A 16,570-nucleotide genomic window follows, 5' to 3' on the forward strand; every position below is an offset into this window, starting at 1 on the left:
TTTTATTGTTAACTTTTTGGCATGCACACTTTACATATTAACAATTATTATGCTTAATGTACATTTTTGTAAATTTTTTGATAATTTTAAGTTGCGTAAATTTGACTTGTTCATGCAATTTGTAGCTGCAAGACGATTAGTAATCTAGCTTCAATAGGTAAATGTTATCAACTATCAAATATCTCAATGTAGTAAATGGAGTCTATATAGAATTGCGTCCATGCGCTCAGTAGCTGCAAGGCTTGTTGTAATCTAACTTCTTTTTTTATAAATTTGTTTTTTATTCAATTTTTGAAAATATCACTAAAACTCTAAACTTCTTTGTCAAATAAAAAAAATAAAAAGGGCTAGATTTCTCACTGTCCATGCGCTCTGTAGCTGCAAGACGTGCTGGGATATTTATTTATTGTACAGCGCCCTCTCAACACTTATGTATGGAGGTGAAACATGAAACTGGCGGAGAAAGGATGAAAGCCCAGTGAACGCGGTTGAAATGCGATCTTTTAGACGTATGTGTGGAAAAATCAATGTATGACAGGGTTACGAATGATGAAATCAGGCGAGAGTGTAAATCTGAGCCAAGTATAACCCAGATAGCAATTTAAACTTGCCTCAGCTTGTATCAAGTTTGAAGTATCAAGAGATCAGGCAACACAACCCAAGTTTGAGATTGCAACTCTGTAAACTTGAGGCAAGTTTAAAGCAAACTTCCTAGTTACCTTCCAACAAACTTGCATGATGTTTGTTTTTTACAAAAAAAACAAACATCATGCAAGTTTGGGTTTATTTAGAAAAAAAAAACAAAAACAAAAAAAAACAAAAAATAGAGAAAAAAAAACAAAAAAAACAAGAAAAAATAAAAAAAAATAAAAAAACAAAAAAACGAAACAAAAAAAACACAAACCAAAAAAAACAAAAAACACGAATCTTCTTAAAAATATTAATATTAAATAAAATTTCTTGTTATAATTACTCAGTATATTTATTTTAAATAAATAATAAAAATTACGGACTATTTTTGGCAAGAAAGTCAGATGATGTGATGTCAGATGATGTGATATCAAATAATTCATGTAAATTGACTGGAGATCAGAGTCCGGTGCATTCTTTTGTCTCTCAGCTCTGAAACAAATAAATACAACTGTTTTATGACTTACTAGCTTTTTGACTAATGGGATTTCATCATGGTTAAAAGTATCCGATATTCAAATCAAAATTTGTTGCAACAGAGGGAAAACCTTTTGAGAATGGAATATGGAAGTCTAGGTATTTACTGGGCTTATTCACTGTCATTGGCTGGTTTAAGTGGGCACTTTACAAACTGATAAGAGCTGATGGTCGAGTCGGATGAATCTCACTCACATGTTTAAGGTTTCAGCTCTTATACTTCAACGTTAACACATGGTTCCTCACCTCATCGTCTGAGTCTAAATTGGAAATTTCTCCAGCTTTTTAAAAATGTTTCCCCATACTTTCAAAAGTCGTGCTTTCCCGTACGTTTCTGAAAATAAAATAAATATTAACAAATTACAACAGGGATGGAGAATACCTTAAATAAGGGAAAATGGAAGTCAAGGCATTTACAGGGCTTATGACCTGTCATTGGCTGGTTTAAGTGGCCACTTTACACACTGTGTAATATTCACAATTTTGCCTATGTTTGAACATCCATATTTCTTCAATTCTTCCATCTGTTGATTTTAGTGAAGTTAAAGAGCTGAAACCTTTATTGTTGTGAAGAGATTCATCTGACTGAATTATTTCACATACTAAACAATTTTTCAATTCACAAACTTCTTCTTGGACCAGTTGGTTTCATTACAATTTTTGAGTTTGTCCAATTATCCTGTAAATGCCTTGACTTCCATATTCCCTTATTTAAGGTATTCTCCATCCCTGTTGTAATTTGTTAATCTTAATGACTCCCGAGGGGGTGAAATCCAGTCTTTTGTCTATGAACATTTGGACAAGCTCAAATATTGTAATAAAATAAACCGTTTTACTTAGCATACATTTTTTTATGTTACCAACATAAACATGACATAAATAGTTATAACATGACGGATCAGTTTCAGTTATAGAAAAATAAAATATAAACCATAAAACATCATTTAATCAATTATGTTTTGATGCGATGACTTACCTAATAGTATAATGTTTGTGATATTTAATAATTAATCAGTTGAAACTGTTGTAAGCATTATGCAGCGGATGAGATATTAATGTTGGAAAAATATATTCAAACTTACCTCAAAAGAACTTTGGACAAGGCGGTTTTGTCGGATGACAGTTCGACAAAAACTCATTTTGGTTGTTTTTTCCTCGGTGGCATATCAAGAGTTTATCTTTTAAACTGAGTATTAATATTTAAACAATGTTAAAAGTATTAAAAATCACCCAAATAGAAATGCCTGATTATTTGATTTTGTTAACGCTTTGCCAATTAACAAACAGTGTCAGTATAAGATAATGACAGATCATTTCCTCGATTGCAATTTTAAATCCAAAATAAACCACCAGGTCGTGACCCGACAAGTATCGGCACAGCAGCTGATGGTACCACGACAGAAAAACTACTATGGTGACAGAACAATGGGTAGTGTAGTACCAAAACTGTACAATTTAATACCAGCCAAAAATCGTGAAGAAAAAAACCTAATTTCATTTTAAAAAATAGTCAAAAAATTATTAAACAGCAAGTGAAACTTAAGTGTATAAATATCTTTTATTCTTCAATTATTATTAAACTATGAACTTACTTATATATATTTTTTTTAAAGTAATGTAACCCGTAGACAAGCTTCGGCTTTGCGGGAGCAAAAAAAATTATGTATGTTACTTATTTGTTAAAATGAATAAAACATCGGCAGCACCGCATTTACATTAATCCACAGAGTAAAATGGGGATTTTTCTATGACTGGAGAAGTGTTGCCAATCTGAATGTTATTTGGAATTAACCACAGTTTTAAAATAACTAATTTAATTCGGCGGCCTCTGTGGTGTAGTGGTTTTTTGACAGACAAGACATTTGACTCACACACGGAAGGTTCTCGGTTCGATTCCCGGTGAGAACACAAAAATTAAAAATGATTTTTCTCATGACTGGGTGTACCGTGCTGTAATTCATCACTGTAAATGGACCTCACGGCCTGTTATGGTGCAAAAAAATTATCGATCTTGTAGAAGTCCTGGGATTAAATATAACTGTTTAAATAAAAAATAATTCTCTCCATATTTTAACGTATATGGCAATGTGTTGATCATCATTCTATGACTTTCTATACCGTTATTGACATAACAAGTTTCCAGCAAGTTTTGGCAAAAACTTGTCTCTTCAAACTTGGCGTAACAAGATTCCAGCAACTTTTGATAAAAACTTGTCGCGTCAAATTTTCCTTTTCAACTTTCCATCAATCTTAAATCAAGTTTGTAGCAAGTTTCACTGCTATATGGGAATTGATAAGATTAAGAAAGGGTCTCTGAGATGGTTTGGTCACGTAGAACGAATGAACGACGAAAGAATGGTAAAACAATTATATATGGCAAAAATGAACGGTAACGTGAGACGAGGACGACCAAGGAAGACGTGGCATGATCAGATAAACCAAAATCTTAAGTCTGGTCGTGTCAAAAACATACAAAACAGAAGGGCATGTATGACAAGATGTATGAATGTGTAAGAAGCTAGGAATACGTGTAAGGCGGTCTATTCTCTGTGCCTACTCCTATGGGGAAGTGGCGCGATGGTAGTAGTAGTAGCCCTTGAGGTGATTTTTAAAAAATGGCGCTATATAAATTATCTAAATGTAAATAAATATAAATTTAAAATAATCCCACTTTGTCTGTTTATCTGAGAGAGCTCTTCCAACCTGTATCACAACATAGACTAAATCTTCGTTCTAGTAACGAGAGAACCCTTTTAATACCCTTTCACCGCTCTAATTTAATTGTCGCTTCTTTCACAGTAGTAGCTGCTCGGTTGTGGAATAATCTACCCATTGATGTTAGAGCCCCTTCTTTATTTACGTTAGAATCGAAATTGAAATATCACTATCTTAATTTTTGAGTGGTTTCTTTCTCCTTTTTCTTTCTTTTCCATCTCCTCTCCTCTCTTCATAGTAAAGTCTTGATTTATTTAAGTTAATTTTTGTTTTTAATTTGGTAGAATATTATAAGATTTAGTATAATTCCTTAGAATATGTTCATGTACACAGGTCCATTTAATGTGTTAATAAGGCTGTACGTAAACTATTATTTATTTGTTAATACTTAAGTCATTAAACTTTATAAACAGAATAAGATAAGATTGAAGAAGACTGACTATTTTTCTTTGCCATACAATATTTTATGCAATTAATTTTTACTTGACCCTTTCTGTCCGGGAGGAATATTCTTAAGGCTGTAGTCTGGTAAAACGAACGCAAAATGAGGAAATCATACGATTTTGCCATTTTAAAACGAATGTTTTTATTTATTGCGCAATAATAATAAAAAATATAAAAAAAACATAATTTTTTTATTTTGAGTTTGTCAAAATTTTTGTAGACAAGGACTGGATTCAACTCCCTGAGGAGCTGTTTACATTAACATGTTTCAACAGAGATGAAGAACATTTAATAGAAGGTAATATTTATGTCTATGTCAATGGCTGGTTTAAGTGGCCACTTTACACACTGTAACATTCACCATTCTGCCCATATTTGAACATTTATATTCCTTCAATTCTTTCATCTGTTGATGCTTGTGAAGTTAAAGAGCTGAAACCTTTTTTTATGCGGGTGAGATTCGTCTAATTGAATTATTTCACCTACATACTAGACTAGGCAACGCCTGAAAATTTTATTTTTTCAATTTCTATACTTCTTCATGGACCAGGTGGATTTATCAACAATATTTTGAGTCTGTCCAAATTTTTGTAGACAAGGACTGGATTCAACTCCCTGGGGAGCGCTGTTTATATTAACATATTACAAAAGAGATGAAGAACATTTGAGAGAAGGCAATATAGAGGTCTAGGCATCTACAGGGCTTATGACCTGGTAGTCCTTAAAATGAAGCTTGATTAGAATGACAGTTGTTAGCAAAAGTGAGGACATAACTTTGTAGTAACGTCTAAGGAGTGATTTATATTGACACACGAAAACTCTTTCGTATCTGGCATGTTCATTTATTTTTTTAATACAATGCTTGACATATAAATCGTTATAAATGTATAAAATCAGCTTTAAAACAAAAAAAAAACGAAAAAAATCTAATTAATTATTAAAAATAATTTATTTGATGTTGTTTATGATAAAAAGTATAAATGTTTTATTTTTTGGTGAATAATTGTCTTTAACATACTATAATAGGCTTGTTTTGCGTTTTTATATCAATTTTCGGAAACAGAATCTCATGTTTGTATGAAAAAACTGATAAAATCGATTTGATCAGTACATGATCAGTGATCAATAATTTCCCATCACTAGTGCCATTAGTATGACAGCTGTCAAGCTATATTTTAAGGACGCCGGATGAATCTCTCCGGATGAATCTCACTGCTGTGTTTGCGCACATTTTGACATACTCAAAGCATTGCTTAACCCTTATTCTGCTAAACAACGATATGAAGGGATGCATACTTGGGTACTAGCATTGGTTGTCTGAACTGAACTCTTGTCCGTCTGTGTTGTTTCTGTCCCATAGAAGGGAAATGGTAAATTACAAATTTAAATAGTAGACTAACTCAAGAGAACCACACGCCGACCACGCTCTAGGACCCGTTTCGTCTGCTTTAAGGTCTGTGAGATTGTTAGGACGATTAAGGTCTTTGCATAGGATTGTTTCTACTGTTGGTATTAGGAAAATGGTTTTTGCGAGGAAATCAGTACTATGAAGAAAAGTAATTTCGCCTGAGTTCGATAGGGATCGTGTTAGGATCTGTGTTAGGATTTTGCCGGTAGTGTCTTAATGATTTGATGTTCCACTGTGATTTGTTATAGATACGTATTGTTTTTCTTCTGTTGATTGAGTGCATGTTGTATAGGGCAAATTATTCTAATGTTTCCTATATGTATTTGGGTTTCGTGTCGTTTGATTGATTTGTTTGTATTACTACGTTCTTCTTCCTTTCCGATGCGGGATCTGGAGCGTGCGGCCGCGGTCTCAATTTAGAACTAACACTGTATTCCTCCACTGTAATACTGGGAAATTAGAAAAGGGTGATTGTGCTGACCATGTGTATTTGATTGATCACAAACTGAAAAAACTGCAGTGAGGGGTACAATGAAAGTTTTTAAAGTTTATTTGTTTTGTTATTTTCGCGGTTTGATTGTAAAGAAATATTAAATTTTCGCTTAATTAGTTTAAAAAAAAAAAAATTGATATTGATATGCGAAACTGAAGAAAGACTCAAGTCTTTATGAACAGTTTCGGGAAAGGGGTGGATGCTTTCATTGTAAACAACGATATATCGTTGTTGCTAATCCCTATCATAAAGTTCTAACTAGACTGATGCTGACGTCATAATCCCCAAAAGGGTAAATGAATTCGGGAACTGCTTGTTGCACTTAACCGTCAGTGGTGTAAAACATTTTCAAAACATAAAAATGACTTATTCGACGGGTTATTATTTAGTTTCGTACCTATTTCAGCCCTACGGAAAATTTTATACCAAAAATGTTTTCTTACGCGCAGTAAAAATTTAAGCATTAAATTGTAAAGCAAAGTTTCTTGAGAATGAATAAAAAATCCTTGAAAATATTTTAATGAAAACGAACAACTTTGAACGACGTCACTTGTTCATATGAATCAATCACACAACAAAATATTAAAACAAGATATGCAATGAGCATAAACTTTGGGGTACCTCTAAGTAGAACTGCCTTTTTTCAGAGGCATTTTGCAGTATTGGGCCCTAGGTTTTTTAACATGTTGGACCCTGACATAAAGACGTCTGTCAGTTACAATGATTATAAGAAGAAGGTGAGCAAGTGGATTAGGGGTAGACCTTTTTATATCCTGTAATTATTTTCATGACTAAAAATTGTGTTGCTTTTAATTGAAAAAAATCTCTTATTGTTTTTATGTATATTTCATTTTTACTTTTTATGTTTATTCATTTACATATGTTTTTTTCTTTCTTTTTAAAACTAGTATTTTAACCGTATCTTATTTAAAAAAAATAAATTATAAATGGTATATTCTGTAATTTATTTTTGTTCTTCAATTTTTATTATTATCAGTATGTTTTCCAATTTATATTTTTGTTTAATTTCTTAATTACTCATTTTATATATTATAATGTGTATTTGTGGTTCAATTTTTATTATTATCGGTATGTTTTATAATTTATAATAATTGTGTCTCATTTATTTACTATTAATGGCATATTTTCTAATCTATTTTTATGATACAATTTTTATTATTATTACTTGCATGTTTTCTAATTTAAATTTATATTGATTTTTAATAATGTTATTATTATTCTTTGAATTTATTAAGCATCATTTAATGAAATTAAAAATAAAAAAAAAACACATGAATAAAATAAGGTCCTTCCTAAACACAGGAATTTCCTAGCTAGTCGGGACCTGAAACAAATAAACTATGTACATTTTAAAACTGTGAAATGCTAAATAAATAAATAAATAAATAAATCAATGAAAAGAGGGTTGTGTAAGATTTCCGGTTTGCTAATCGTCAGTGGACCAATCAACAGAACTAACCAAGAAGAAGCGGAAGAGAACTTGCGACGTCACACGCGGATTAATGTCAGAAATACGAAACTTTAAAAGATCGTAGTGCTGATAATACGATACATAAAAATTGAAAAAAAAAGCTTTGTCTATTGAATATTTTTTTTTAAAACCACTAAACATCCTCATTTTAAATTTACTTATGATGTTTAAATTCGCAGCGCTTATAAGAAAAGAGATGCGACTAAACACAGGAAACTTCTAGCTAGTCGGGACCTGAAACAGTGAACTTTTTTGCATTGCAAAAACAGTCAAATAAAAAATAAATTAATGTTAAAGTTAGATTTTTCATCACTTATATGATATTTGAAGAAAATAATTATATTCGGTGTTTTCCCCGCTATTAAACACGTTCCAGTGATTACGATATTGATGTACTTCCGTAATGAATAACTAATTGCATACTTTACCTTTAATATAATAACTCTTATTTAGTAAGGTCCCTATATCACCGGAAAATCCCATAATTAAGAATATAAACAAATAAGTAAAGAGCCATAAAACATAAAAATAATTCACCACGGAACCTAATGATTGTCAATTAGGACGTTTAAATATTTAAAAAATCATTTGTTAATTTATTATAATGGGTACCCAGTAATAGGAAATTAAAATGTTTTAGCTGTTCATTAGGTAGTAATTATTACTCTACTAACAAAACGTAATTATTACTATACAAACTCTATTCTACAAACTATTCTACAAACAAAACGTAAATGAGGTATATCAGCTCGATATTGATCCAAAAATACTTCAGAAAAAGCTTCTTCGATTTCGTGCTCTTCGTAAGAGTCATATTATAAATTATTATCACTATCACTTAAAAAAATATTGTTATTGTCTTATTCGCTTTCGGAAAAGGTTGAGCTGCTAAGCCTCCGAGTTTCTCGACGAGGTACTATTATTTCTTTTTTATTATTATTATTATGGATAACTTATATATCGCCATTTTCGTATACTTCAAGGGCGCTTTACATAGTGATTTTATTGTTAAATTAATTTAATTGAAGCTTTTAAATTTGTAATTTAATCAAAATAATTTATTTTGTTGTCACATGCTACGGATTTATTCAAATGATTTAGAGAACAAGTGGGTTTTTAGTTTTTTCCGAAACATCACTTCACTTTCACAGCCTCGCACCTCTGCTGGGAGAGCATTCCATGCCATAGGGCCTGCAACCGCAAATGCGCGTTTACTAAATTTAGTGCGCTGTTTGCGTAGAGGTATAATAACCTTTCCTCTCGCCGTAGACGTAGCTGATCTAAGCGTGAGACGCCTGTCAGCTAGTTCACCTGGAATGCAGAGTTCCCTTAGATATTCCGGAGCAGAGTTGTGCAGTGACTTATACATAAGCCAACAGAGTTTGTATTCGACCCTCTGTGGAAAACGTAGCCAGTGTAGTTCCCGAAGTAGTGGAGTGATATGACTGAACTTCTTTATCACTTTCACTATCCGTTATCATTTTGAATGATATATTTTGTAAATTTATTCATAATAAAAAGGACGCTTTGCAGAGTTAAATTGTTAGTTAGAGTAACAAAGTAAGATTAAAAATATATATAAATGTAAAAAATATGTAATTTACCTCAGCTGTTTGTAATTTCGGCAACTGTTGTCTATCTCGCTCAATCCATTATGCGTGAACTAGCTATTAGTGTAACGGAATATTTTTCTTAGAAGTGATATCAATTTGTGAGACAGTTGTACAAAAACATTATTTTTTTCAAATTAAAATTATATTATAACAACTACCAAGAAATAATATCACTTCTTAGTAAATTTACCAGTTACCTTTAAGTTTCAATCTAAATAACTCCCTACAAACATTTGGACATACTCAAAATATGGTTGATTAAAAGAGAACACAAAAATTAAAATGTGATTTTTCTCAAGCCTGGGTGTTCTGTGATGTAATTCACTACTGTAATTGGGCCTCCTGGCCTGTTGTGGTGCAAAAATAAATAAATAAATAAAAAATTCACACTTAATACAATTAAAATAATGATATTCAAAATAGTTGTTAATAAATTGGATGTCGTATCAGTTTTTCCAATTACTTATCGTTGTATAAAAAAGCAATCATTATTTAGGAATTACAACTTTCAAGATGTCTAATATCGCATAGATTAAGCTACATATTTTTCTAAATTTAGAATAAGGGCAATGGTAAACTTCATACAGTGTATTCTTTGAAATTGAGGGGATATTTATTTATCATATGCAATGTAAAAATGGCACTGTACAAATTGTCCATAATTATTAGTTCCTACCAAAGAAAGAAAAAAAAATACATATTTCAAAATATTATTGAAAATTAGATGGAAAATGCAAAAGTCTTACATTATAATTAAAATGGATGAGAAAGTAAATAATTAAATTAAAATTGGGTTAAACTTTGACATGACTACTTATTGTGAAAATTCACATTTTAACATCGGATACAAAAATATTCAGGAAGCTAATTTTTAGAGTCAGATTTACATAGTTTCTTTAATAACGAGAAGTAAGTTATGTTTTAAAGTAAACTTACGTCCAAAGTGTACTTCTGGCTGATAGTTTCATAAGACTTCCAAGATTCTTCTGTGGCTTCTGGATCGACATTTAATTGAGCGCACAACAAAATTCAAAATTCTCAAAATAATTCAAACTTTACAAGACTGCTTTCTTCTTCAATCAGACATTAACTCTTTTAACCAATGGTGTAAAGTCAATAAATTAGAACTAAATATTAAAAAATGCAAAAAATGTCATTTCATAGAACAAAACAACCAATTTCCTTCGAGTACCTATTAGAAAACTCCAAAATTGATGTAGTCAAGTCCATCAGAGATTTAGGAGTTGTTTTGGACTATAAACTGACAAACAACGAGCATATGGATAATACAGTAAATAAATCACTGAAATTACTCGGCTTCATTAACAGAATATCCTCTGATTTTACTCATGTCCGTACAATCAAAACTCTTTATTGCTCAACTGTTCGCCCTCTTCTAGAATATGCCTCTGTGGTCTGGTCTCCATTCTATGTCAATCGCATAAATCACATTGAATCAGTCCAACATCGCTTGCTTCGAAAAATAGCGTGGATGCTCGGACTAGAGAGAGATAATTATTCTTATGCTGAAATAGAGTCAATGTTAAATATTTCTAGTCTACAAAAACGTAGAACTAATATTGACTCCATATATATGTTCGGCATACTAAATGGTATAATCGATGTTCCATCATTACTGGGACAAGTAAAATTCAATATTCCGACTCGTAGATTGAGAAACAATGAAGTACTGTTCATCGATCAGCATAGAACAAACTATGGCCTAAATTCTCCAATGACCCGTCTTTGTCGTATTGTTATCTCAAGACAAGATCTGGACTTTTTTGGTTTAAGTTTACAAGGATTTAAACGAGCACTAAATAAATAGTCCAGATCTTGTCTCGATGTTCCTTATGTTTGTCAGTGCTTCTTTCTTTTTTTAAAAATGTTTTAAAACTATTCCTTTATTGTAATATTTAAACCTTATAAATTGTATACATGGACAATGTCCATTAATAAATAAATAAATAACATGTCTTAAGGGTGTGCTTTACAAAATGATCCTGTTTTTAATTTAACTTTTTGGTAAAACAATTTATTTTAACAAAAATATTTCAAGTAGGTATGCCTAAGAGCTTGTAGACAAGCCGGATCCTTAGGGAGTTCTTAAGATCTCAATCCATGCCAACAAGGAACTGTGGGCATTTACATGTCTTACGACCTGTCGTTGATTTGACTAACTGGTATAAACGTTAAAAAGCATTTTCAGGAGTTGCCTAGTAGCTGAAATAATTCAACCAGATGAATCTCCCCACATTTGTAGGAGTTTCAGCTTTTTTTTGCTTCACAAAAGTTATCAGACGGAGGAGTTAACGAAATGTAGATGTTTAAACATGGGCAGAACAGTGAATGTTACAACAAGAGTTTTAACCCTGTAAACAGCTGGACGTACATATTCTTTATATGTTGCAGTAAATTTATTTCTAAACAATTTCCTGGGGAGTAGAATCCAGCGCGTCTACAAACATTTGGACACACTTAAAACAGCAGTAATTGAAACAGCAATTCCAACTAATGACAGGCACATAGACATGTTTTAGAACCATTCGATGGCCATTTTAGAATATTGCTATCCCTACTGATAGAAATAATATGAATTAATTGTTGCATTTTCGACAAAATGTACAAGTCAAAATAATTTAACTCATTTTGACAAAACGTGAGACATTTGTATGTCCAAATGCTCGTAGGCTGACCATATTTCCTCCCTAGGGAGTTGCCAAAATCAAAGTATCGCAAGAGGAAAAACAAGTCGAGGCATTTATGCCATTGGCTGGTTTAAGTGACCAAAGTATCGCAAGAGGAAAAACAAGTCGAGGCATTTATGCCATTGGCTGGTTTAAGTGACCACTTTACACTCTGCGCAGCATTCGCCACTCCGCCCGCGCTCAAACAGGCTGAACGACGCATGTCACGCAGTGTGCAGGGGCCGCACAAGCCGGCCGAGAGCCAGCCCAGACTCATACGTTCCCTTAGAAACAAAGAAACTGGTAGATATTGAAATCATCCAGCGGTGTAAGTAATAAAGGAGACTAATAAAATACATTAGATGGGTTGCGCGATTTATTTATTCATCCATTCATTTAATACTCCTCGGCACCTTCGCCTTCACCTTCTCCGGAGTCCATGCCGACCTCTTCGTAGTCCTTCTCCAGAGCGGCCAGGTCCTCGCGAGCCTCGCTGAATTCTCCCTCCTCCATGCCCTCTCCGACATACCAGTGCACGAAGGCGCGCTTGGCGTACATCAGGTCGAACTTGTGGTCGAGGCGCGCCCAGGCCTCGGCGATGGCGGTGGTGTTAGACAGCATGCAGACGGCGCGCTGCACCTTGGCCAGGTCGCCGCCGGGGACGACGGTGGGCGGCTGGTAGTTGATGCCGACCTTGAAGCCGGTGGGACACCAGTCCACGAACTGGATGGTGCGCTTGGTCTTGATGGTGGCGATGGCGGCGTTCACGTCCTTGGGCACGACGTCCCCGCGGTACAGCATGCAGCACGCCATGTACTTGCCGTGGCGCGGGTCGCACTTGACCATCTGGTTCGCCGGCTCGAAGCACGCGTTGGTGATCTCCGCGACGGACAGCTGCTCGTGGTACGCCTTCTCGGCGCTGATGACGGGCGCGTACGTCACCAGGGGGAAGTGGATGCGCGGGTAGGGCACCAGGTTGGTCTGGAACTCGGTCAGGTCGACGTTGAGCGCGCCGTCGAAGCGCAGTGACGCCGTGATCGAGGACACGATCTGGCCGATGAGCCGGTTGAGGTTCGTGTAGGTCGGGCGCTCGATGTCCAGGTTGCGGCGGCAGATGTCGTAGATGGCCTCGTTGTCGACCATGAAGGCGCAGTCGGAGTGCTCGAGGGTCGTGTGCGTGGTGAGGATGGAGTTGTAGGGCTCGACGACGGCCGTGGAGACCTGCGGCGCGGGGTAGATGGCGAATTCCAGCTTCGACTTTTTGCCGTAGTCCACGGAGAGGCGCTCCATCAGCAGGGACGTGAACCCGGATCCGGTGCCTCCGCCGAACGAGTGGAAGATTAAGAACCCTTGGAGTCCGGTGCATTGGTCGGCCAGTTTGCGAATTCTGTCGAGTACGAGGTCTACGATCTCTTTGCCGATTGTGTAGTGACCGCGCGCGTAGTTATTGGCGGCGTCTTCTTTCCCGGTGATGAGCTGCTCCGGGTGAAAGAGCTGGCGGTATGTCCCGGTCCTGACCTCGTCCACCACGGTGGGCTCGAGGTCCACGAAGACCGCGCGGGGCACGTGCTTGCCGGCGCCGGTCTCGCTGAAGAACGTGTTGAAGGAGTCGTCGCCGCCGCCGATGCTCTTGTCGGAGGGCATCTGGCCGTCGGGCTGGATGCCATGCTCCAGGCAGTACAGCTCCCAGCACGCGTTACCGATCTGGACGCCGGCCTGACCCACGTGGATAGAGATGCACTCACGCTGTGAACAAATATAAAAAAAATGGTCAAAATTAAAACGGAAATGAAGACACTTTTAAGAAAGGGGACATGGAAGCCTGGGTATTTAAAGGGCTTATGACCGGACGTCGGCTGATTTAATGACAAATTAACAAATTTGGCAAACTTAATTCAGTCAGAATTATCACCTACATTATTAAAGGTATCGGCTCATAGACTTCGCGGAAGCATTGAAGAAATTTGGTTCAAACATGGGCAAAATGGTGAATGTTAGTGTGTGAAGTGATCACTGTAAACGCCTAGAATTCCCTTTTCAAAAATGTTTACCTCTGTTGCGATAAACTTAGATCTTAATAAAAAATCCAGCCTGTCTACGGCTATTTGGACATACCCAAAAGATTGTCGAGTTTGGGTGTCATAGGTGAAGACACGCCCGAAGCAAAAAAAAAAAAAACTAGTAACTTAAATATAGCGCCGTGCCACATGGTTGCTATGGAGTTTTTAAAACATCATTTTTGTGGGAAACTTGTTAGAAATTTTATTACTGATGTTAGTAATTACGCGAAACAATTATTTTACTAGCGGTTGTAAAATTATTACATTGAAAGCTAAGTCATTGGGCCGGTATGAAATGTAACTTTGTTGAAGGGATTCGTTACGTTAAATCGTTAAAAAGTCTCTACGAATGTTATAGCAGTGTTATTTCCGAGGGTTGATATGATAACAGAGAAAGCGTTGGCAGAAAAATAGCGAAAATTGGAAAGTACCGTAAAATAGGAGAGGCTATGACCTCCCTCCCTCTGAAAACGCCGGCCATCTGACGAGATAACTCGCAGAAAGTCGTGAAAGAATTACTTTAAATCTAGTGTAATGTATATTTGACGAGTATTTGAAGAGAAATGTTAGGAGAAACGCCGAAATAAACGCGTAAAATGCAAGTAAAACCGAATTGAAAATTCATATCCCAAGATGGCGTCACTGCGAAAATTATTCACACACAGAACCAAGAGAAAATCACACATATCAGACCGTAAAAACGTGAAACGATTTATAATAACACAGTTTGATTGAAGTACTTACCATTATGGTAGGGTTTTGCTAATAAAATTTAATCGCGAAAATGTGGAAAACGAGAATTGTTCGACGTACCAACGAGGAGGCCGATCAAACTTTCAATGACGCGATGCCGGTTCGCGCAGTGAGTATATACAAAATGTGACGTCATCGAGTTGGCAATGAATGCGCAGCGCTGATTGGGCGCGGCGGGTGCCGCATATGTATTTCGGCCAATCAGAAAGCGCCGTGAGCCGCTTTGGGATTTTTCAATCTACTGCCCACTGAACGGCGCCTACAACGAACGGTTTATATGTGGGATGAGAAATGAAAATCGTACCTAGAGGTTTTATAAATTCATGTTAATTTTTTTCATTGACTCGATTCATTTTATTCGTAAACCTTAATGGTGACATCACGCTGCATAAAGTGGCCTTGTTTTCATACGCCTCAGTCTCACTATATTAGTACATTTTCATATCATAAATTAAACAAAATCGAAATAACAAACCAAAATTGCTGGCATGTTTTTTTTTTTTATATCATTTTGAATCTCGAATTTCATTCAGAAAACTAAAGCGGAATGCGTGAAACAATTAACATGTTTTAACACCAAATTATACAACAACAACAACAACAACAAACCATCACGCCGTTTCCCCGTAGGAGTAGGCAGAGAGGATAGAACGCCATAACACTCTATCTTGGCATACAGATTTAAAATTGCAATCGAGGAAATGATCTGTCATTATCTTATACTGACACTGTTTGTTAATTGGCAAAACGTTAACAAAATCAAATAATATTTTATTGTTGTCTTTTGCCCCATTCTTTATTTTTACAGGTACGTTAATTTTTAAAATTTGTACCTGTAAGTTCAAGAATCTATCCGTATAAGATTTAAAACTTAGTCCCCATATTCTTTGCGTACAGACCTCGCTTCCTTTACATTCATACATCTTCTTATGCACGCACGCCGATTATTCCTACTTTTGACATGTCCATCTTCAAGTATTTGATGGACTTGATCGTGCCATGTCTTTCTCGGTCTTCCTCGTTTTCTGCATCCATCAACATTTGCATCGTAGATCCTTTTAGTCGTTCTTTCGCTGTCCATTCGCTCTACATGCCCAAACCAACGCAGCACCCCTTTCTTAATTCTGTCAATAATGCATGTCTCAGCCTTACACACTTCACGGATCTCGACATTTGTGCACCTATCATACATAGTTTTACCACACATTCGCCCGAGGGATCGCATTTCGACAGCATTCAACCTACTTTCATAATTATTTTTCCAATTCCATACTTCGCTCCCATACATTAGAGTTGGAACTAGAACTCCGAATTTTCAAACAAACAAACAAACCATCACGCCGTTTCCCCGTAAGGGTAGGCAGAGAGGATAGAACGCCACAACACTCTATCTTTGCATACAGATCTCGCTTCCTCTACATTCATACATCTTCTCATGCACGCGCGCCGATTATTCCGACTTTTGACATGTCCATCTTTAAGTATTTGTTGGATTTGGTCATGCCATGTCTTTCTCGGTCTTCCTCTATTTCTGCATCCATCAACATTCGCATTGTAAATATTCTTAGCCGTTCTCTCGCTGTCCATTCGTTCTACATGTCCAAACCGGCGCAGAGCTCCTTTCTTGATTTTGTCGATAATGCTTGTCTCAGCCTTACATAATGTACGGATCTCAACATTTGTGCATCTATCGTACATAGTTTTACCACACATTCGCCTGAGAGATCGCATTTCGACA

General features: G+C 35.7%; 1 protein-coding gene and 1 long non-coding RNA gene across 2 annotated transcripts; both read right to left on the reverse strand.

Annotated features, from left to right (window-relative positions):
• Nucleotides 1-978: 978 nt before the first annotated feature.
• LOC148277099 (uncharacterized) lies at nucleotides 979-3,194 on the reverse strand. Its single transcript, XR_015823594.1, has 3 exons — nucleotides 2,250-3,194; nucleotides 1,363-1,501; nucleotides 979-1,122 (listed from the first exon to the last, which is right to left on the reverse strand). It is a non-coding gene; the product is annotated as an uncharacterized LOC148277099 (long non-coding RNA).
• Nucleotides 3,195-12,382: 9,188 nt separating this feature from the next.
• LOC148277100 (tubulin alpha-1 chain) lies at nucleotides 12,383-14,920 on the reverse strand. The gene is made up of 2 exons (XM_088233327.1): nucleotides 14,824-14,920; nucleotides 12,383-13,765 (listed from the first exon to the last, which is right to left on the reverse strand). Exons 1-2 carry the CDS (start codon nucleotides 14,824-14,826, stop codon nucleotides 12,416-12,418), a joined length of 1,353 nt encoding a protein of 450 aa, XP_088089453.1. The 5' UTR covers nucleotides 14,827-14,920; the 3' UTR covers nucleotides 12,383-12,415.
• Between the last annotated feature and the right edge of the window lie 1,650 nt (nucleotides 14,921-16,570).

The sequence above is a fragment of the Micrasema longulum genome, unplaced genomic scaffold, assembly GCF_059751315.1.
Source record: "Micrasema longulum isolate JH-2025_06_02 unplaced genomic scaffold, ASM5975131v1 h1tg001083l, whole genome shotgun sequence".
NCBI classification, from domain to species: Eukaryota; Metazoa; Arthropoda; class Insecta; order Trichoptera; family Brachycentridae; genus Micrasema; species Micrasema longulum.